This window comes from Chenopodium album, chromosome 18, assembly GCF_948465745.1.
Source record: "Chenopodium album chromosome 18, dcCheAlbu1.1, whole genome shotgun sequence".
In the NCBI taxonomy this organism is placed as follows: Eukaryota; Viridiplantae; Streptophyta; class Magnoliopsida; order Caryophyllales; family Amaranthaceae; genus Chenopodium; species Chenopodium album.
In genome coordinates, this window is record NC_137851.1 from 18651995 (window position 1) to 18676056 (window position 24062).

General features: G+C 35.1%; 2 protein-coding genes across 2 annotated transcripts; one reads left to right on the top strand and one right to left on the bottom strand.

Moving 5' to 3' along the window:
• The first annotated feature begins 1336 nt into the window (after positions 1 to 1336).
• Positions 1337 to 18303, top strand: LOC145591600 (ABC transporter B family member 6-like). The gene is made up of 11 exons (XM_081648107.1): positions 1337 to 1728; positions 5866 to 5920; positions 6020 to 6195; positions 6292 to 6492; positions 12397 to 12656; positions 12745 to 13055; positions 13169 to 13389; positions 13543 to 13883; positions 14084 to 14883; positions 14998 to 15239; positions 16520 to 18303. The coding sequence occupies exons 1-11, from the start codon at positions 1345 to 1347 to the stop codon at positions 17747 to 17749; spliced, it is 4221 nt and encodes a 1406-aa protein (XP_081504233.1). The 5' UTR covers positions 1337 to 1344; the 3' UTR covers positions 17750 to 18303.
• A 138-nt stretch (positions 18304 to 18441) lies between these two features.
• Positions 18442 to 22316, bottom strand: LOC145591601 (photosynthetic NDH subunit of lumenal location 1, chloroplastic-like). Its single transcript, XM_081648108.1, has 8 exons — positions 22139 to 22316; positions 21891 to 21981; positions 19749 to 19832; positions 19568 to 19641; positions 19332 to 19454; positions 19168 to 19239; positions 18994 to 19090; positions 18442 to 18763 (listed from the first exon to the last, which is right to left on the bottom strand). The coding sequence occupies exons 1-8, from the start codon at positions 22190 to 22192 to the stop codon at positions 18660 to 18662; spliced, it is 699 nt and encodes a 232-aa protein (XP_081504234.1). The 5' UTR covers positions 22193 to 22316; the 3' UTR covers positions 18442 to 18659.
• Positions 22317 to 24062: the final 1746 nt, after the last annotated feature.

Consider the following 24062-nt stretch of genomic DNA (forward strand, 5'->3'; position numbering starts at 1 on the left):
CTAACAAAGTTAATTGCCGTTAGTCATTAAGGGCATTTGGTGACAATTTTGTGAAACTCAAGTGTATACGGTGAATTTGAAAATTTTTATGGGTATATGGTGAATAAAAAAAATAACTCAGGGGTATTTGGTGAAAAATCCGAAAAAAAATGCCACTGTCCTAAATTGTCATTTCACGTGTTCAACTAGCAAACAGTTACAACTAATAAGCTAATTTTACCAACATTTTACCAAACAAGTCTACGTAATAAGTTTTTACCAATTAGCTAGTCAAAACAGCTAATGCAACCAGTTAATGCAAATCAGCTAATGTAACCAGTTCTTATCAATCAGCTAACCGCTAATTACCAAAAAGGGCCATACGCTAATAGTTCTCCACTACTACCAATTTTTAAATATTTTAATTTTTTTTTTCCATGTATTAGCTAGAATACAATCTAATTTAAATAACTTAAAAATCCAACTCAAAAGCAAGTCAAACCACCTCCTTCATTACATTTTGTGTGCTAATTAAATAGAAAGATAATTTCTTAAGCCATTACATTTTTTAATCTAAAAACCATTTAAAATAAATAAATAAAAGAAAATAAAAACAGATGAAATTCATTGGCATCACTACAAAAAGTATCCACCACCATTTATAATCATGTCACCCCTCTCCCATTGCCCTTTTCATTTCCAAACCATAAAGTAAATTAACATTTAAAAAAAAAAAAAAACAAACAAATTTAGCCAGTCAAATAATAAATAAATCAATAAAATTTAAATATATATTTTTTAAAAATTTTTAGACCCATTAGTGATAATTCCAAAAATACCCTTGGTAAACATCCGTTGAAGAAAGCGCCTTCTTTTCCACAAATCTCCAAACAAATTTTGAAAAACGTCGTCGTCGCCGTTAACCTACCTCTTCCTTTCTCCCTTTTCTCTCTCCTCTCCTTTTTTTCTTTCCCTCTCTAAAACTAAACATTTCCTTCTTTTCTTTTCTTTTTTATTTAATTTTTTTTTAAGTTTTAGAGAGAGAAAGAAGGTTCAACGACGACGAGTCAAACCCACTCCCGCCTACTTTGACTCACTCACCTACTCAACTCACCTCAACTCGCCCGAGTTTTACTACTGTAACAGCAGGAGAGAGAAAACTTCGAACATCAAACTTCAACAACAAAGATCTGCTCAATTTCCTCACTAGTTTTCTCAGTTTCAACTTCCGAACCATTTTCGAAAAATCAAGCTGAAATCGGGAATAATTTGAAGAAAAAAAAAAGTTGAGTAGGAGTGATTTCCGATCAAAGCATATTTTCGAAAGCGCGAGAATCTAGGTGAATTTTGAAGAGGGATAATCTAATGAATATATCACGGGGGTTGTTTGGGTGGTCCCCACCACACATACAGCCGTTAACGCCGGTATCGGAAGTATCAGAACCACCGGAGTCGCCGTCTCCGTACATGGATATGAATCCGGAAGGTACGGGGACGGCGGCGGAGATGGAGGATGAAATGGAGGATGATAATGAGGATGAGATCGAGCCGCCACCGGCTGCGGTTCCGTTTTCGAGGCTTTTTGCTTGTGCTGACCGACTTGATTGGTTTCTTATGGCGGTTGGATCGCTTGCTGCTGCTGTTCATGGGACGGCGTTGGTTGTTTATTTGCATTATTTTGCTCAGATTATTCAGCTTCTTTCGTTGAAGTCTGTTACTGAGGAGGACTTGCATAGTAGGTTTATTGAGGTATGCTTGCTTCTTTTGCTCAAACCCTAGGTTTTTGTTATTTTACTTAATGTAAATTTTATTTTATGAAATTTTGTTTATGTATGTTTTTTGAGTGTACAATTGATGAATGAGATTGAGATTTAGAGTAGTTTTGTGTGAAAGAATCACATTTATGCTTCGAATTTGAAGGATTTTTTAAGATAATAGTGAAAGTAGAGAGCTTACTTTCCTTAGATATCGACTTTAATAAATAGATAATAGAGAAAGTAGAGAGCTTACTTTCCTTAGACATCGACTTAGAGGAAATTCTCAATTGCCACTTGATGAAATGACCCTTAGACATCGACTTTAAGATAGGTGACATTGTTTTTAAGAACAGCCTGTAATTATTCGTGGGGCATTTGTTAGACTGTCATTTAGGCTGGAGTTACATGAGGATAGATGATGGATTTGTCTCTTTATTCACTAAGATGAATGTGCAAGCATTACAGTTTTGGGAAGAAAAGGAGTGTGGCCGTAGCTTTGAATAATCTGTTTGTGCATTTACAGAAAACTATAATAACAAAACTAAGCCTATTGGTTCCACCATTTTGCGAAGTGCAGAAATGAAAAGCTCACTTTCTTACCTAATGCCAAGTGTTTGTTGCAATTTTTTTTTTTTTTTTTTTTTTTTTTTTTTTTTTTGTGGGTTTCCATTTCTGTGCATACTTTCCCTTCCTCAAGGAATAATTTTTATCCCTGCCTCCGCTTAATATTTCAAATTCCATGAAATGCATAACCAAGCCAATATAAGTACTACCCCCCCCCCCCCCCCTTCTTAAGGTGTCGAGTTCCATTACGTGCAGTTGATGCAAATCCAAGCCAGTGTCATCACCACCTCCCTATTAGAGGCACCTATACCACCATGGCATCAGCATGTTCACCAATTATAATCCAGCTTAACATTGCACCACTTCTCATCTTCCCCTTTAATCTTCTTTCGTTTCTCTCCACTTTCTCATGATAAATCAGGACTAGGGAGGAAGGAGAGGATAGAGATTGTAACATACCATTTTGACGGTTGTGCTTGTCAAAAATTCACAATATATGAACCCTATTGACCAAGAAAAACTTCAATTCAAAAAATCACTAGGTCAATTCTGACTATGTTAGTGTAGAAATCAAATCCATGGTTGTTGACACTACAATTATGATGGAGGAGGGAAGAGAGGGTTGGTGGCTTGTGACTTGTTAGGTGGGAGAAGATAAGCGATGATGGAGGATTGGAGGGTTTATATATCACGAAAATCTGATTTTATAGATTACTAAGTGTCTTGGATGCTTTAACAATTTGTTCCTATATATAAAAGAGTAGGTGACATGTGTTAGCATAACTTTCAATTAGGTAGAATTTTTGTTCACGGAGCAACAGAGTAGCACTCAAAAAGAAGTGCTCATCTTATCTGGGAATTTTATGAGTTAATGCTCTCTATTTTGCTTCAGATTTTAATTTAATTCCCCTTCCATGCACATTTACATTGCAACTGTCTAAAGTGTTTTGTGGGCTTGTTTTCATGCTGCCAAGTTTGTGAAGAATCCTTTTGTGGTGTTATCTATCAACAGCTTGGGAGGGCCGCTTATGTGGATAATGGTTATGATTCTTTCCTAATGCTGTCCCCTTTATTTGATCCAAAACTTACTCTTTGTTCTCTTACTCACTCCTCTTGACCTCTCCACTCTACATGATGCCATTCGTGTACTCAAAGAACCAGTTCATGGTCACATTCAATGACAATCTCTAGGAGAAACCACTGAAGGCCAATGTCATAATATTTTTTTTTTCCAGTATAGTAGACTTAGCCTCACTGGTTGTAAAGGAAGGAAGGATCCGGGGGAGGGGGTTGGTTAGGTCTTAAATTTAGGAGAGGATAGTGGCACTGATTCACTGTGATAGGTAAATGCAGCACAGTGCTGGGGGCCAGGCTATGAAGTTAAGAGAAAAGTTAGGATATCAATATGAATGTCTAAGCTTCTGGTAGGTTTTGTAGTTAAGGGTTTTGGGATTTAGTTTGTTTGATCAGGTTTCACTCACTGGATTCAAGTACTTGCATGTTTTCCCACTCTAACACAAGTCTTTGGTTTCATTTCCACTCATGAATTCGAAGAGAGTATAACAAGGCGCAAAGAAATTTTAAATGTTTCATTAATTTACAAATCTAAATGATTCATTTATGAGGGGTCTAATGTGTATGCGTAGCATGATTTTTGTCCAAAACTCACAAGCATGAACTCTAACGCTGTTAAAACACTTAATCCTAATCAATGTATAAAAAAGCTCAAGGCACAATGAGGCGATAAAGGTCCTACTGCGCCTAGGCACACCTTGGACATGCTTAGTGTGCCTCTTTGAAGTGAGGCGTGGACCTCTTTGAAGTGAGGCACACAATATAAAACAATTAAAGAAATTTTCTTATGTGCTCCTCATATTCGCCTCAAGTGTGCCTATGGTGCGCCTCATGCCCCTCAAGTGCGCCTCATTGAATGCACCTTGCCTAGAGCAAAAAAAAGGCTCTAGCGCCTTAGTGTTTTTATACACTGCGCCTAATCTCAACCAGCTTAAATTAAAATGTCCCCTTGTTGGAAGGATAACGAAATTTCAGCTCATTAAACAGATAAATAAAATGCAAAATAGTCAGCCTAAAATTAGAATACTATATCAAAAAATCCTTTATTACAGTTTTTGCTAAAGCCTTCCAAGTCATATTTTTTGTGTTTACTTGGAATATATGCCATATTAGAACTATGTCTACATGGAAATTCAGGTTTATGCTTGTTGGGCCAGTTCTATGTATATTAGAACCAGCTAACTGCCCATGTGAATGGAGTATACAATTATTGCATTATAAAGCACTTAAATCTGGCTTGCCAATAAGAATGGCATCTGTATAGAAAGTTCAATTAGACACTTAATATGAGTGTGCCACATCTCTCAAATCATGGTGCTGTTCCCCCTTCTCTCTCTTGTGTTTTTTTTTTTGGCTGATTCTTACGAAGTCATGTTTGAAATTTCCTTCAACTTTATAAACACATGCCTGACATATAAGTTTTATGAGGTGATGGATTCCATAGGTGGAGAACTGATTTCCTATAGGGTGTTATATATTCTAATGGTTAAGGATGTTTTTAAGTTTCCCTCCAAAAAAAAGGAGGATGTTTTAAAGTTTTTTAACTTGATGTTCTGGATTGAATTTTGAATATTTATTCCCAAACCATACATATGTGATTAAAATCGGTGAATCTATATGTAGGTGGCATTCAGTGAGTAGATTTCCGTTTGGTTAGATTGGCAGTTTGGAATGAGGTATATCAATTAAGGGGATAGCAGAATAAAAACAAAGAGATTGTGAATGGTTTGTGGTTGTTGGTATTTGGTATTTGGTAGAAAGGAGACGACAAATAGATTACCTCTTAATCCAGATAATAGTTACCTATTCCTCTAGGGCTAAACATGAAGGATAACAGCTCTTAATATAGCCTTTTCCTTGAATCACCAATTCACCACCACCTTCAACTTTCTATTACCTCAATCAAACTTTCCTTGTTCCTAGCATGGTCTTTAAGGTATTTGCCCTTAGATTTATTTCATAGTGTATTTTTTGGTGGAGTTTGTTCTTTCTTTTCCTTCCATTTTCTTAGTAAAACAGTATTAGTATCTAATGGACCACTTGATATCACTGCCAGAATTCAGTTTTTGGTTTTATGATTTTGAAAGTCATGATTTAGATTGAACAATGAACTTAAAATTAGTCCTATCTATAATAATCATGTTGATTTTGAAAGCTGTCAGCAAACAACCAGAAACCTACTTATTGTGGTTTCATGATTTGGTTTTTAGCTTTATAAGAACAAAATGAGCATTCCCTAATATTATGTATGATGATAGTTTACTTGTGATGCTGAACAATTAATTGGCCAGCTAGTTGGTTAGTGTTAGTTCTCCCTACCTCGCTTATGAGCTACAAGAAGGATGAACAAAGTAATAAAGTGATTGGTTTTAAGCAAGTTCTCAATATAAGCCTACTCAAAGATAAATTTGGGTTTAGATTGAATATAGAAGATAGTTTAACTTTATTGATTGGAGAACATACTAATTATTCTTTCTGTTTCATGCTGCAGCTCACTCTAAGAATTGTCTATATAGCTGCTGGCGTGTTTGCTGCTGGGTGGATTGGTAAGTTTAAGCCTGGATCATTTTTTTGTGAATCTTATACATCAGGCCAGATCATTTTAATGTGCTCAAGTCATCCAAGCTAACATATTTCATTTATAGAGGTCACCTGTTGGATTCTTACCGGCGAGCGACAAACTGCTGTAATCAGGTCCAAGTATGTACAAGTGTTATTAAATCAAGATATGAGTTTCTTTGATACATATGGAAACAATGGAGACATAGTTAGCCAAGTCTTGAGCGATGTGCTGCTTATTCAATCAGCATTAAGTGAAAAGGTACCCTCCTTTATTGCTTACGTGATCATAATGGATTTAAGTGATTTGATTTATCTTCTTCATTTATTTTCTAAATAATGTGTTTTTGTGCATCAGGTTGGTAATTATATACACAATATGGCAACATTTTTCAGCGGTCTTGTTGTTGGATTTATCAACTGTTGGCAGATTGCCCTGATAACTTTAGCAACTGGGCCATTCATTGTTGCTGCTGGAGGAATCTCAAATATATTTCTTCACAGGCTTGCGGAGAATATCCAGGATGCGTATGCAGAAGCAGCGAGCATTGCTGAACAGGTTTTACATTTTCTTCATGTTGTGGTTTGTACTTTGCTGTAGACAATATGGACATGCTATTTCTTTTCTTCCCGCAATTTGATTAATATCCTTGTATGCTTCGACATGTGTTATTTGGAAGTCTAGTCATTCATCTTTAGAAGGTAGTTTTGTAGAAGAAAAAGGAGGTGTAAACCTTGTGAATGTGGTTGAAGGTAAGAATTGCTTTTTGCATGATCATAAGTAGCTACACAAAAGAGGGTGATGAAAAGAGTTAAAATAAAGAAATTGAGTGGAAAATTTTGTGTGGCCTTACAATGCACTACCTTTATTACCAAGAGTTCTGAACATTTGTTGTTTGCAACACAAATTAGAGAGAGAGAGAGAGAGAGAGAGAGAGAGAGAGATGGTAACTGAAAAATTAAGTTTGATTTTTTTTACTATCACTTCATTTTGTTCTTTCTAATAAATTTTAAACTAAAAATTGATTAGGGTAAAGGCATCTCATATTCCCACGCGAATTGCACATAATATTTTTTTTTTTTTTTTTTTTTTTTTTCTTTTTTTTAAAATTGTAGTATGACATTATGTGCTAATTTTTCAACTCTCACCCAGATATACAAATTTTCCCCCTTTTATTTAAAGAAAAAATTGCCACCATTAATTCCAATTTTGCTCCGGCCGCTGTTATTAATCCCTTCTTTCGTTTATTTTCTATCACTCCCACCTTTATACCCTATTAATTTTATCACCCCCAACCGGTCATCCAACTTGTAACAAAAAGTGACCAGACATGTGTCAACACATGATAGATCCAAAAAAATTAAAAATAAAAAAAATTAAAATAAAAAAAAAATTAAAATCCTAACCTCTACCCTACCCAGCAGGTGGCAGCCCCTGCCACCGGCCTCCTCCAGCCCCTGCCTCCTCCAGCCCCCTTCCCTTCCCCTTCCCCTTCCCCTGTCCATTGTTGGCCACCACTCCCCACTCCTTCTGCTGTCGCTAGTGGTAACCCATCCCCTTTCCCCAGCCACGAATACCGTAACCCATCCCCAATCATGAACAGTGTAACCCAAAATGACATCATTTTCCATAAAACGGCCACAAACAGCCGAAATCGGCCGATTTAGGGTTGAAATCAACCATTCAGCCCCACATCCAGTCAATTTCGGCTGTTTGTGGCCAATTTTGGTGGTCGTTTGAGGCGGTTGTTTTTTGGTGGGAGAATGGTCGTTTAGGGTTGGGGTAGGTTTTCCAAGTAGTCGTGGGGTAGGGAGAGGGTGTTGCTGTGTGCGTCGGAGGTGGGCAAGGGTTGGCTGCACTGCCGGTGGTGGTGGTGTGGTAGCTGGGTTAGTTTTAGGATTTTTAATTATTTTTTTACATTTTTATTTTTTTTTTATCTTTTTTTATTTTTGTTACTTTTTAACCAATCAGGTTGCGACATGTGTATAAGTAGTCCCAAGTCAGCAAGGTTTACCTCTTCAACCAGTTTCAAGTCACTTGGGGGTGATAAAATTAATAGGGTATAAAGTTGGGAGTGATAGAAAATAAACGAAAGTTGGGATTAATTACAGTGGAAGGAGCAAAGTTGGGATTAATGGTGGCAATTTTTCCTTATTTAAATGCCCAAAGTTCTTGACTACTCAACTCCAATATTTGGTATTTTTAATTAAGACTTATAAATTCTTATCTGTTGTATCCTTTACCCATGAAGTCGGTGTCCCCAATCAAAATTCTTTAGAAATGATGTACTGGATACTCGAATATATAGAATACTTTTACCCGTGTTCTTGTAACGTAGAATGTTGGTAAATGAATAAAAGAAAATAAATAGAGGTGGGAGAGTTGCAAACTATTTTTCATCCTTATTGTCAAACAATGAAACATGGGGGTAGGGGCATCTAATCTCTTGTAGCAAGGGTACCAAATGTCTCTATCATTGCATGTTGATCTTTACTTGGAACCAGTGGTGTTCCTGCAAAACAAAGAGCTGTTAGTAGTATAGGAATCTCTAAAGCACCGACTTTATCCTTATCTTGGAGAAGAAATTGTTAATGGGAAGGAAGTTGCAGGCCGAACCTCCGTTGATTGAATAATGGTTGGGGTGAACTGGAGGATGGAAGGGATCACTTGAAGCCTTGAAGGAGTTGCAAAAAAATTATCGCGAGAAATCTCTTGATAAGCCATACTCATGGCTACAAACTGCACCCTGGCCATGAGTATGGTTATCCTTACCTTCACTACAATCTTTCAGTGGACCAAACAATTGCATACTAATTATGTTTGGATTCCACTCCTGATGATTTTGACTTAAAACCACAAAATGTCCATGTAGCTGTGTCTTTGATCTTGATTAAGAGGTTTGCCTACAACTTTCTCCTTAACTTTTGTTGGTATGGTGTGTTGCTCTTGTTCACGAGGCCTGGTTGCACCAAATTTATAATTTATTACTTTGGGAGCCTCTTCTTGCGATTTGCTGATCCTCTTTTTTCTTCAAACTCCTCATAACCTTCAAAAGATTTCAACGTCGGGAGCCATTTTTCCCTCCTTTCGTTGAACCTCCTATTTTCTCCTAAAATTCAGTTAATTGCAAGTAGTTCATAAGTTCCTCTTCCTTTTCTATTACCTCAATAGTGGCAACAACAAAATCCTTGGTCCATTCTAGACTTGATTTTACATTATTTGCTGGAATTCTAGCATGAGAATGAGGTATTTGATTGTAAGGGATTGAGGAGGTTGATTCAAGTAGTAGTTCACAAGTTCCTCTTCCTTTTCTATTACCTCAATAGTGGCAAAAACAAAATCCTTGGTCTGTTCTAGACTTGATTTTACTTTATTTGCTGGAATTCTAGCATGAGAATGAGGTATTTGATTGTAAGAGATTGAGGAGGTTGATTTTTGTGGATGACTATACTGAATATTCACTTTTGGTTCATGTAGCCAACCCCACTTATAGGATTAAGACTTTGATTGATTGATTGATTGCTGGAATTCTCTAACATTGGAAAAGCTTAGGCAAGGTTACCAAAGGCTAATTCCTTGTTTGAGTCTCAATGCTGCCATTGCTCGTCTAAAAAAAGCCTAAACATATCCTCATTTAAGAAGTTTCCCTTGAGGTTGCGTTTGGATACTCTTATTTCATTTCAAATAGTGAAATTCAATTCCAGAATTTCAATTGCTAGAATTCAATTCCAAGTCATTTGTTTGGGAAATTATGAATTTGGAATTTGGAATTTGGAATTTCAAATGCTAATAAGATGTTTGGTAATACAATGTATTTCAAATCCAGAATTTCAAACAAAGGCAAATTCTGCTAATAAAATCACCACAAAAATACAACATACTTACATCAAAGTTGTAATTCAAGTTCACTCACACTTAAACAAATCTACTAATCATCATCAATTCATCATTACATATAAAATTTAGACTAACTCTGCTAATTCGATACATCTTTTAATCATATTGAACTCATCGAATCTATTGTTTTACAAACCTATTCACAACACTTTGTCTTGTCCTTTGGAATTTAGACTCCTTGGAAATTACACTATTAGCTTACTAGCAGCAACATGTCTAGAACAAAATTGCTCCTTTCTTTGCAGTAAACAATTGATTTCAACAATTAATTAAGGATTTTAGGGTTTAAAGATAATCTTACACAAATTTAGAAACTATCAAGAATGAAATAAACCTACCAAATCATCATTAGATAAAAAATTTACAGATCAATCAAAGCATGCATATAACTTCGAAATCAATTTTTTTTTTTTTTTTTTTTTTTTTTTTTTTTTTTTTTTTTTGAAACAAACTTCGAAATCAATTGGAAAAAAATATATTATAGAAAGAAAATTGGGCCAATTTGGAGGAAAGTTAGGCCAATTCAAAGGAAAAAAATAAAATCTGAAGGAAAATCAGAGAATTACCAAGAAGATCCAACACAATTAAACCTAAGATTATAGAAAATAAAACCTAAATTTCTCAGAAATTAACCAATAACACAACAAATTCAAGCTAAACAAATTGAACAACCCTTGTAGAGAGATGTGGTTTCGCACAAATTCCTAGCAAACGAGCAATGAGAGCGAACGAGAAGAGAGAGAAAGCTCATGAGAAGAGAGAGAAAGCACGGGGAGAGAGAAAGATGCATTGTCGTTACTTTTTTGGATTTCAAATGACAGACTTTTTTGATGGATTTCAAATTATGAAAAATAAACTTAAGTTTAAGTGGGTTGGAATTGGGCCAATTCCAATTCTAAATTTTTTGGATTACCCAAACAAGGTGTTTGATCCAATTCCAGCATTTCAAATGAAATGCTCCATACCAAACAGGCCATGAGAGAATTTGCTGCTGAATTTGAGTTGATGGAAATAGCTAGATCCAGAATACCTTTTGTTTTCTCCTCATGACTACTAGTACTAATCTAGGCAAATAACACCTTGGTAGTAAAAAGTATGCATGTGAATAACTAAACTGAATGAATTTTGCTTGTAGAGGTTATTACTGTATTCTTTCAAACCTATAAAAACCCACTTATACCTTAATAAATTTCTGATTAAAAATAAATTTGAACAAAGAAAATCATTTACTTCAATTGTGAGATTACTTCAAATGACAGAAGCACAAGTTCCCCCCTTAAGCTCCTCATAACTACCCATGATTATGCTAGGATTTGATTGTCATTAAATTTTTATACTGTACTTTTTGGCGTCAGTTTGAAATTTTTGACCAAATATTGCCATTCATACAATTATCAAAATATTACCATGTGGGTCTTGGTTAGTATTTTTATAATTTTTACTAGGATGTAATTAGAGATAACAATGGTCAAAGTTATGAATTGTAGGTTGTGAAAAAGCGAGTGCAACCATTTCAAGAAATGAATATAGCATAGATAAAACTTGTGAAATTACAACCACCTCTGAACACAAGTAACCAACTGTAGAGAAATTTATCACTTAAAAATGGGAGACTGCTGAAGTTGGTGTAGATGCTAAATACAAATTAGCTTTTGTTGTTTGGTGTATATGCTTGACCCCATTCTTTGGCATCACTATCTTATTGTTCAATTGGAGTAGCCACTAGAGATCCAATGTTGTCAAAGGCATTACAACACCCTAGATCCAGTCTCATCGTTTGCAATTGGAATTAAGTTCCAAAGGACTATTTTTGTCTTTAGAAAAGGCTTGGAGATGTAGGGTAACTATTGCTTGCCAGTGACTGTTGGTTTTTGAAATGAGCAGCCAATGAAATTTGCCTCTACTTTGGGCTGACAGGAATGAATTTGGTAGAAAGAAGACATGGACGAGATTCCATTTGCACTATAGAAACTTCTTTTCTTCTAAAAAAATTTGTAAAAATATAGCCATAATATTTGAATCTTGTGGGTACTCTGTAATTGTTATTTCCAAAGACAATCCTTTTTCTAGTATGGGCCGAATTATGAACTTACTCAGGCAAGATAAGCCATTATTACTTGGCATATATTTTACTCATGAAATAGACATGTCTGACCAAATATGTTTAAATTGCACTAAAAATCTGTGTGGATTTATCTTGATATTTACATGCCACAACTATGATGGAAGTCTGCTTACATTATGATGTGCTTTTCAATGCAATAAATATCACTTATCATAAGACTTTGAATGCTAAGGCTGATGCATGTACGTGTGATATAAATTTGCGCAGTGCACGTTTGTTTCTTGTCTGGTATATTATTGTGGTCTGTTGAAAACAACTCAGCTTGGCTATTTTTATGTGACATTTTCTTAAGATGTTTGTTTTTCTTAAATGTAGTGATGATGATTTAAGTGCTTTTGCATGCTGTCTTACGTTAGAACATTATATGCATTCGCAAATGAGACATTTTGATGCTAATTTTTTTTAAAAATGTGTTGGTGATGATCTCAATGCTTTTGCAGGCTGTGTCTTACATTAGAACACTATATGCATTCACAAACGAGACGTTGGCTAAGTATTCTTATGCAACATCGCTTCAAGCAACCCTCAGATATGGTATATTAATTAGTCTTGTGCAAGGGCTGGGGCTTGGCTTTACATATGGACTGGCCATTTGTTCTTGTGCACTGCAGCTTTGGGTAGGAAGATTTTTGGTGACTCATGGAAAAGCTCATGGCGGGGAAATAATTGCAGCACTCTTTGCAGTGATTCTGAGTGGCCTGTAAGAATCTTTGTTTTATTGATATCCTTTAACTTGCTGATCATAAACTTGTTATTATTGAGTTATTTACCTTTTTTCCTTGTTTCAGCGGGTTGAATCAAGCAGCAACAAACTTCTATTCTTTTGAGCAAGGACGGATTGCTGCTTATAGACTATTTGAAATGATAAGCCGTTCATCCTCTACTACAAATCATGATGGGAACACATTGGCTTCTGTTCAGGGTAACATTGAGTTTCGAAATGTGTATTTCAGCTATCTGTCTCGTCCTGAGATACCTATCCTAAGTGGGTTTTACCTCACTGTTCCTGCTAAAAAGGCTGTTGCACTTGTTGGGAGAAATGGCTCTGGAAAGAGCAGTATCATTCCTCTCATGGAGCGTTTTTATGATCCTACATTAGGTAACATGACTTCTTTTCTTTAGTGTGTCAAAAATATTGTTCTTGTTATCTGACTGTAGCCAGCTGTGATCCTATGCAGTACAATATTTATGATGTTTTTTCTTCTATTGCAGGGGAAGTCCTCCTTGATGGAGAGAATATAAAAAATCTCCAACTGGAATGGCTAAGAAGTCAAATCGGTCTAGTTACGCAGGAACCGGCTTTACTAAGCTTGAGTATCAAAGACAATATTGCTTATGGGCGGTCTGTTTCTTCAGATCAAATTGAAGAAGCTGCTAAAATAGCGCATGCGCATACATTTATTAGCTCACTTGAGAAAGGATATGATACGCAGGTAGAACTTCTGATATACATATTTGTATTGATTTGGAGCATGTGGTTGTTTGCCTCTGTAATGCATGTTTATTTTTTTGGATCCCTTGTGTTTGGTGTTACCCACACCCCACGTGCTTTTCCATCACAATTCACAATTAATTGTTTGTTCCAGGTGGGCCGAGCTGGTTTGGCATTGACAGAAGAGCAGAAGATCAAGCTCTCAATCGCAAGGGCAGTGCTCTCTAATCCGTCTATTCTTCTCCTTGATGAGGTCACTGGAGGACTTGATTTTGAAGCTGAAAAAGCTGTTCAAGAAGCATTGGATCTTCTTATGTTAGGGCGTTCCACAATAATAATTGCCAGGCGTCTTAGTTTAGTTAAAAATGCTGATTACATAGCTGTCATGGAAGAGGGTCAACTTGTTGAAATGGGCACACATGATGAATTACTGAACTTGGATGGTCTCTATGCTGAACTTCTTAAATGTGAAGAGGCAGCCAAACTTCCTAGGAGGTAGGGCATGCACTTGAACTGTTTCTACATTCTTTCATGTGGTGAATCTTTTGCTGATGGTGGTCTTGTTGATAATTTTAACCTATGTGCATTTCTAAGTCTTGTTCATAGATGACTATTAAAGTTATGTTGCTTGTGTCTAGGAACTTAAGGATATTGTAAAGTTCTTCATTATTTACTTCCAAAATTTCCTTTTACAGGATGCCAGTAAGGAAATACAAAGACGGAGCAACTTTCCAGGTTGACGGTGACTTGTCTGCAAGCCACAACTTCCAAGAATCATCATCTCCTAAAATGGCGAAATCACCATCGCTTCAGAGAGTTTCTGGTGGCCATGCTTTTCGGATGTCAGATGCTGCTTTTAGCTCTCTAGAGTCACCAAATGTTCGAAGTCCGCCTTCTGAGCAGTTAAGGGAAAATGGTAATGGCAATTTACTAGATGAAGCAGAGAAGGAACCATCTATGACCAGGCAGGACAGTTTTGAAATGAGACTGCCAGAGTTACCAAAAATTGATGTTCAAGCTGCACGACGGCAAACCTCTAATGCATCAGATCCCGAATCCCCTGTTTCACCACTTTTAACATCTGATCCCAAAAATGAACGTTCCCATTCACAAACCTTTAGTCGCCCTAATAGTGAAATTGATGACATGCCAATAACAGTTAAAGAAAAGAAGGATTCACAAAATCGTAAGCCACCTTCATTTTGGAGGCTAGTCGAGCTTAGCCTTGCAGAATGGCTGTATGCAGTTTTAGGAAGCATCGGTGCAGCTATATTTGGTTCCTTTAATCCTCTTCTTGCTTATGTTATTGCATTAATAGTAACCACTTACTACAGATTTAGTGAAGGTCACCATCTACGGCATGAGGTTGACAAATGGTGCTTGATCATTGCATGCATGGGTATTGTGACAGTGGTTGCCAACTTCTTGCAGCATTTTTACTTTGGTATTATGGGAGAGAAAATGACTGAAAGAGTCAGGAGGATGATGTTTTCAGGTACTTGATTCTACATTTAAGCTATGTTTTCAATATCTTAATTTCAAATGGTTCTCATTGTGCAAACCACATGCATGTTGTTTATGTAATACTTTTGGTCCATTGGCTTTACAGCTATGCTACGAAATGAAGTTGGATGGTTTGATGATGAGGAAAATAGTGCCGACACTTTATCCATGCGATTGGCAAATGATGCAACATTTGTACGTGCTGCCTTTAGTAATCGTCTTTCTATCTTTATACAAGATAGTGCTGCGGTAATAGTGGCTGTTCTCATTGGAATGTTGTTACAATGGCGATTAGCCCTGGTGGCTCTAGCAACACTTCCAGTCCTCACCATCTCTGCTGTTGCGCAGGTTTGACTTGCTCCCTTCCAGTTGGCATTTGATTGATTAGTAGATGTTCTTATCTAGGATTAGGAGTGGTTTTGTTAGAATTCAGAAAGACAATTTTGGCTTTTTGGTGGTTTAGAGTTAGAGTTCCATAGTAGTATTACTCATCCGAATTTCCAATATTTTGTCATAAGGAAATTATTCACATCCTTGTTTCTCAAATTTCTATGTGTGGCGCTGTAGCCACTAGCCACTAGCCACTAGCCACGCGAACCTTGGGTTTTACTGCAATTTCTTTATTAATAAGTTTACACAATGCTAATAGCTTACGGCGGATATCTGACTATTGGTAAGTTTGTAGAACTACTAAAGCCTACTATAAGTGTGCTGAATGGCTTTCTCTTTTAACAGGCCCTTGATAACACGTCAAGAATGTCGTTTTCCCTTTATTGTGTTGGTTGTTATTAAGGTCATTTAGTCTCATAAAGTAGTTTTCATCTTAAAGAGGCTGATAGTTCATATTGGCAGTTAGCAGATCACCTATATATCTGGTCATTTCCCAGTTCCCACAATTTTGCATTGGTAATAACTTTTATTCATATGAAGTTCCTAAATCATCCTTTTAGTTAAGGATACTTGTTGTCTTAGTCATACAATCACTGCCTTAGGAGTTTGTTACAAACTATGATATTTTACTAAAGAAAAAGGGAGATCCCTTACTGCCTTTTGTTTTTCCTGGCTACCTACTAATTATAATAATAGAAAACAAATCCCACAAACATATTAAGTTCACTAACTTCAATAAAATTAAAATAAAAAAAAAGAACTACCATCATACTATCAACTTTTACACAATTAAATACCATGTCAAGTAATATAATTGAATCTCCACCTAAAACTATGTAGTGGTTAATATGTGTCAAGCTCAAGTATTTTGGGACAAAGGGAGTTAGTTGAGAAGAATTGTGTGTAGCTTTTGCCTGTTTCATGAACACAGTTTTGTGCTAATAGCATGACCATATTTCAAGGAAATTCTTTATTTGCGGGTTTATGTTGCACAATTACATCTTTGTTCCCAATTTTGGTAAGCTTAAAATTACAACAATAGCAACATGTATCCCAGTTCCTCTAAAATTTAAACAACCCTACCTGTGATAACAGAAAGGTTCTTTCCACTAGACTTCCACATCAAAGTTTGAAGATTTTACGGATTTTACTTACCCTGCAGTATTAATATAGCAGACATCAGTTTTTTTTATTGATGCGTTTTCAGAGTCTGATCAGTTCCTAAATTTGTTCTGCAGAAATTATGGCTTGCTGGATTTTCTAGGGGAATTCAAGAAATGCACAGAAAAGCATCTTTAGTCCTTGAAGATGCAGTCAGAAATATCTATACTGTTGTGTCTTTTTGTGCGGGAAACAAGGTGATGGAGCTCTACAGAATGCAGTTGAAGAAAATTCTCAGGAAGAGCTTTCTTCATGGGATGGCAATTGGTTTTGGTTTTGGCTTTTCTCAGTTTCTTCTATTTGCCTGTAATGCTCTTCTTCTGTGGTACACGGGGATATCTGTCAGGAACAAGTACATGGATCTTTCTACAGCTCTCAAAGAATACATGGTATTTTCCTTTGCCACCTTTGCTCTGGTAGAGCCATTTGGTTTAGCTCCCTACATTCTTAAACGCCGGAAATCTCTCATCTCTGTATTTGAAATCATTGATCGCGTGCCTAAGATTGAACCAGATGATGCCTCTGCCCTCAAACCGCCTAATGTTTATGGAAGCATAGAATTTAAGAATGTTGATTTTTGTTATCCAACACGTCCAGAAGTCCTAGTGCTGAGCAATTTCAATCTCAAAGTTGGGGGTGGTCAAACTGTTGCTGTAGTTGGAGTATCAGGTTCTGGGAAGAGCACTATAATCTCTCTGATAGAGAGATTTTATGATCCTGTTGCTGGTCAGGTTTTCCTAGATGGGAGAGATCTGAAGCAGTTCAACTTGAGATGGTTACGGAGCCATCTAGGTGTAGTTCAGCAGGAACCAGTAATTTTCTCGACTACGGTAAGGGAAAATATCATCTATGCAAGGCATAATGCTAGTGAAGCTGAAGTAAAAGAAGCAGCTAGGATTGCAAATGCTCATCATTTCATTAGTAGTTTGCCTCATGGCTATGACACCCATGTCGGTATGAGGGGTGTAGATTTGACTCCTGGGCAGAAACAGCGAATAGCTATTGCTAGGGTGGTATTGAAAAATGCACCCATCTTGCTATTAGACGAGGCAAGTTCTGCTATTGAGTCAGAATCTAGTAGAGTAGTGCAGGAAGCCCTGGATACACTAATTATGGGAAATAAAACAACCATCCTCATCGCCCACAGAGCTGCAATGATGAGACATGTGGACAATATTGTTGTACTTAATGGTGGTCGGATAGTTGAGGAAGGGGCACATGATGCTTTGGTAGCAAAGAATGGGTTGTATGTTCGTTTAATGCAGCCTCATTTTGTAAAAGGACGTCGCCACAATCGACTAGTTTAGATTGGACTACGGTATTGATCTTTGTTTTTGGATCAGTCGAGGTGATCTCAGTCAGCCCTAGTATATATTGTTGACTCTTTAAGGAAATGTTAATTATTAATTTAGTCACGATTGGGAGTGGAAAGAGTTGGAGGCTTCATGGTTTGGCTATGGTAACGGTAATAGGTCTTTACACTTGGTGAATATAGGATCTAATTAGGCTGTGTGGAGTTCTATTAGCCTCTGGAACGGGCTGTCGGAGGTCCGTGCATTTTTTGGGAGGCAGCTTGTGAGTAGCCCTTGGGTTGCTTCGACCGGATGAATCTTCATTTATTAATATTTATCAATTCTATTGGGGGAAAGTGTATTATTTTTGGGTGGTGTTTTTCTTATCAATTTTTTTCTTAATTTTTGTTGCTGTGCTAGGTTTCTTTTCACCTATTGTATTGATTTAAAGAATTTATTTACTGGTGTAAAATTTTTAACATAGAACCCTTGAGTAGTGAGGAGTGAAGAATTAGTTGTAATTTTCTGTAAATATATGAAGTATATACAGGATACTGCGTTTTGAATCATTTTTGAAGGTTGAGCTTTGGAGTGTCATTTATGTCTCAATTCTACATTTATCTGCGTAACCTTTCATTCTGACTGCACTCTATCATCCTTGTGTATTTTTGCGTTGATCGTATCATTTCTGATTGTTTGATGCAGCATTGTTTTTGAATCAAAATTTCATGTTCATTTTCAGTACTATATATACCAGTGGTACAGAAGTACCGTAATAGCAAATGGCATAGTATGGCTGTATAGGCAACTGCTTTTGCTGCCGGTTATGCATGTACAACTGATTTAATGTCTATAATCTGTTCTTGATGGGATTTCAAGGGTTTCTGAATTATCGTCTCTACAGTAGTATGATATGAATATACTACTAGATTTCAAACACCTTAAAGGAGTCAGCCACGACTTTAAGCTTGTTTCGGACTCTTCTCCATCTTCGCTCGTTAGCACTAACTGTTAATGTGTAGTACCTCCCTGAGTACAAAGCAAAATTCAAGTAAATTACAGTGAAGGTATATTAGGCTTGTAAAATCATGATGTGACTCCAGAAAGATGCATTGCATGCCGTTCTATTATTGTCTGAATAAAAAAAATTCGTAGTCCTTTTGCCAAAAGTTAGAAGTTATTAGCTGCTACTGGTAAACTAATTGTTAGCATGATTAGTTCGAGTAAAAGTTGAATTGCTGATTATTAACATAGCTTACCGTTTGCAATGGCAATAGTTGTGAAATGGGTCACAGAGAAATTTGGAGATGTTAGCTGGTACTCAAAAGTCCAGTAGTTCTTTCCATCCACTGAACGCTGCATTCAGCAATCAAAACCATTCAGCAATCAAAAGTTTTACTGATATTTGAGGTTCATATGCTGGTGTTACTTACCTCCTGAATTTCTTTTATGAAAGTCAATTGGTTTGGAGCTGCAAGTATATTTGTCACCAAATTTTGAACAACCTGTTAACCAAAGGAGCAAGAAGAAAGAATTTTAAACTCCAGAAATATTGATTAACTTATAATAGAAGGCGTATATGAATGATGGAGTTTACATCTTGCATAGGACCCAAATCATGGACGTCATTCTTGTCAGTAGGTATGAAGCTCAACCTCACATTCTGAAGCTGTAAGTACCGGTCCTTGAACGCTGAATCATGCGCCCTGAAGTCAAATTCCTGTAGAACAAAAACAAAGTTCATCAAAAGATCCTTGTTTACATCAGTTAGAAATATGGTGATTCTGTTGAAGGAATTTAGCAAAGGACAACGCGTCAATAAGTGGTAGATACCCTCCAGTCAGATGGGTAAACATAAGAATAGCCGTCTTCTTTGTCAACAAATGGTGTATAATCTTCTGAGGTTTCTGTGAGACTAAAAAGTTTGAATCAGAAGAGTAGTTTATGGACTCCTTATCGATAAATGGTGGTGAAGCAAACATCTTTCAGCGGAAAATATAATTCATAGTGATACCTTTACTAAGAGCAGAACTTGGAGGGATAAAACTTAGAGCTAGCATGCCAGTTGCCATCAGTAGTGATCTTCTCTCATAGCAGCCTGATATGATCAGAACCAAGGGTTATGACTTGTTCTTGATAATGTTGCTTACATTCCATTAAAAAGGAGAACTATTTTCCACCCATTACAAACCAAAAACAATAGAAAAAACGGAAATTTCACCATATACCACTGAGTTAAAGCTTAATTCACCATATACCATCAAAAACTTTCTAATACACCAAATACCACTCAGTTACTGTACATTAACACAAAATGCCTTTTTTGGTAACTGCCGTCAGTTTGCCTTTTGGGGTACTTTTCTATTATATTTTGTGTTAATGTACAGTAACTGAGTGGTATTTTGTGTATTAGAAAGTTTTTGGTGGTATACGGTGAATTAAGCTTTAACTCAGTGGTATATGGTGAAATTTCCGTAGAAAAAATCATTTTCCTGGAAAACGTTTTCTGTTAAAACAAATGGAGCTTTGGTGTTTGTTGGGTAGGTTAGAAAAATCAATCGAACTTTGTAATTATTTTTTGGAAATTTTGCAAAAAATCACCTTTTATTGTTTTTTGCATATAACCACCTTTTAAAAAAAATGTTGCAAAAGACCACCAATTTTAAGAATTTTGTTGCAAATTACCACCAATTCAATGTAAAACAATTGATAAATTTGCCTTAAAAAGTGGTAATTTGCAACAAAATTTTTAAAATTGGTGGTCTTTTACAATATTTTTTTAAAAAGGTGGTTACATGCAAAAAAAAACAAGATTTAAAAGGTGTTTTTTTGCAAAATTTCCGTTTTTTTTTATATATACTAGGGGAGCCTACGCATGCGTTGCGCGCGACATATTCGATGTTTATGGTCGAGTTGTAATAGCTTGTCATGACACCCAAAACTTAGTGATTGGGCTTTTAAACGCATATACTAAGAAATAAATTGTTAACAATCATATCCTTGCATAGGTACGGAAATGTAACACTTGAAAATATATATACACTATTCACTTTTTAGTTGTAAGCTTTTAATGGTGCAATATGGCTTTTATTGTGAATTATAATATACACCATCCGTCACTTTTAGTTGCAACACTTGAAAATATATATATATTTCTCTTTTTTTTTTTTTTTTTTTTTTTTTTTTTTTTTTTTATAATTGAACTTTATTTTTATTGACTTTTTTGTTGGGCAAAAGAGTCATGTGGGATCTTATTAGATTCATCTCAATTTATATATATGTTTTAAATATTTAATCTTTAGATTTTTTACATGTCTATGATGTGAGATACAAGAGATTGAAATTATGTATTGACAAGCGTGAAAGTTAAAATATTGCAACTAAAAGTTAACGGAGAAAGTTTCAAAAGAAAAAAGTCTAATTAGGTGATGAGGTAATTGAATTCGTTGGAAAATATACATATATATATATATATATATACATGAAAATAATAACAAAGTGGATTATATCCGGCCTATTCCCCCACCCCTTGAAGAGGACTATTATCAATAAGTTTGGGCGATGGAAGTTGGAAGGGAAGGAAGACTAAAGAAGCTAAAAGAAATAAATACGGGAAGCATAAGAGTTAATACAACATAAATGGGTATATGGGTAAATAAACTTTTTTAGGGGTAAAAAAGTCATCACACTATACATAAGAGTTTTTTTGAACTTTTTATAAGGTAGGGAAATCTTTCTTATGGCAAGAAGCAGCTTACTTGTATGCTTGACTTCAGTTATTCATAATTAAGTTGTTTACATTACTTCAGTTATTCATAATTAAGTTGTTTACATTACTTCAGTTATTCATAATTAAGCTGTTACATTACTTCAGCAATTCATAATTAAGTTTCTTACATTACTTCAGTTAGTTAGTAATGTAATGGCTAAATTCTAGGCTTGTAATGAGTTGGGTAATGAGTAGAGATGTTCACAGGAAAAATTATACACTATAATATTATTTTCATCAAGAATGCTAAATCATATTGATAGTGTAATAGGAATTAGAAACATGACAAATAATTCCGGACAGGCTCACAATTATGTAGATAAATGAACATCCAAAGCAATTCATCACCAAATAAAATTGTGTAGAAATTTGAATTGGGGTACTTACTTTTGTCTAAAGAGGAGAAATCCTGTAAACTTGATCTTATGTTACAGTATGATGGTAACGAAGTAGTGGAATTTGCAGAAGTGCTCATAATCTGAGGCACATCAAAAAGCAACTGAACATAAGAAACATTATTCACAAAAAGATTAATGTTCCTTAGTCCGCATTTAGTTGTCACATTATTGTCTGTTTAAGTTAAATGATACGAGGGTAACTACTACTAATAATAATACGAGTAATATATCGGATACCTGCTTAGGGCGAATAGAAGGAGCCAAGCTCATTGAGATCGATGATGCTGCCATAGCTTTGCCTAATCTTTAAGGTATTAGAAGCAGTATTTGTTCTCATGTAAGAGTGTTCATATTTTTGCAATAATTACAAATTTTCTTGTGAGGGGCATTTTTCCTTCTCATATTTTTCTTTAGTTTTGTGTTAAAAATTGGATAATATGTCCTGATTTAAGACTGAAGACTGTCCAACAACAAAAGATAAGGTGGATAAAAGTCTGTAACATGTGAGACTCACGTGCCCAAGGTTTTTGTTGAGTAAAAGCTCAAATTTTTGCTTTAATTTTTTTTTTTTTTTTTTTTTTTTAATTTTTTGCTTGGTAAAAGCTTTTTCCATTAGTGTAGAAATGCTTGCTATATTTGTTAGTCAACACCTTTTATATATATTCGGGTACACATAAAGGTGAAGTGCATGTATCTAAAAGTAGATTTTTTTTGCTCATTTGATTTTTGTTTTCCTCATTTTAAGATTTCAAATTTAGCCTACCAGGTTACACCCCTTGCACCCACGTGTATATGAATTTCTTTATTTGTTGATGACAATAACCAACTTAATTGAAGATAGATTATTTGCTTTGAATTTTGATAAATGCAAAATTTTATTTGTATTGAGAGGCAAATCAAGTTATTAATCATCTAATATTGATCATTTTGTTATGAAATATAATATCCATTAAGCATACCATTGTAACCCCCTTATCATTATTGCTTCCCTAAGTAGCCCCTTGTAACACCCTTTACCTTATTACTTCCCGTTGTAACTTATGTATTATTATTGTGACTCTTCATTACTTTTGGAGAGTTATTATTCTTTTCATCTATTTTATAACACGTTGTCAGCATCAAACTCTAATTTGCCAATCAAGTTAAATCTATCAATTCACAATATGATATATCATGCTAAGTCAAGGTACGTATGATATTATTACTTTTAACATGGCTTGAAAGTATATTTTACAACTTGTTCATATTAGAACTTTTGTTGCATTTTAGTTTTATATCAATTTAAAATATTATAGTATATATATTATAATTCAATCGAACTTTGTTCATTGGATTGTGTATCTTATCGCTATTTTTGATTAGTAGTAAGAGTTGCATGTACCAAGTATTCTCTTTTATTAAATTATACTCATGAATTCATGATTGAATCATTTGGGATTATTTTAACATGAAAAATTAAAATAAACATTAATAAATTGGGTTGGTTTTGTTCATGTTTAACTGCTTAAGGGTGATTTTCATTTTTGTGGGTATATTATACAAATGCATTATATATGTGAACGAATTAGTGGAAAAGTGTTTATTATTAATTTATGCATACTGCATCCGTTGATTTAGTATTATGCAACTAGTCAACTTGAAATTGATGGTCTTAAATCATCTTACATCTAAAACATATATACATGTCACAATAATTTGTATGTTCACATGATGTTATTTTACTGTTGGGAGATGTAGCATTATAATCTATAACCATATTTTGTCAATATGAAGAAATTAGCATTTTGATCCGAGTTTGTAAGAAATTCTCATATTACTTTTGTGTTTAATTTATTCGGCCGTTTTGATATGTATGTATTCGATATATCTTGTGATTAATTAATTATGAAGAAAATCATTGTAAAAGGTAGTAATTGTTGTTGAAATCTAAATTGCTTGTCATCATAAAAATCCAACTATTTCCCCATTTTAATATGATTTACTACTTAATGTGTATTTTGATTTATAAAGGAATTTATTTATTGGATAAATATCCATGTGCTTGCGGTTAACTTATTTGATATGAAAGATATAAGTAGATTTGAAGATTTAACATTTATTTGGAACCATATTAATATTAGTGAAGGATATAATTGTGATATTATTGTTGCATTGGAATACA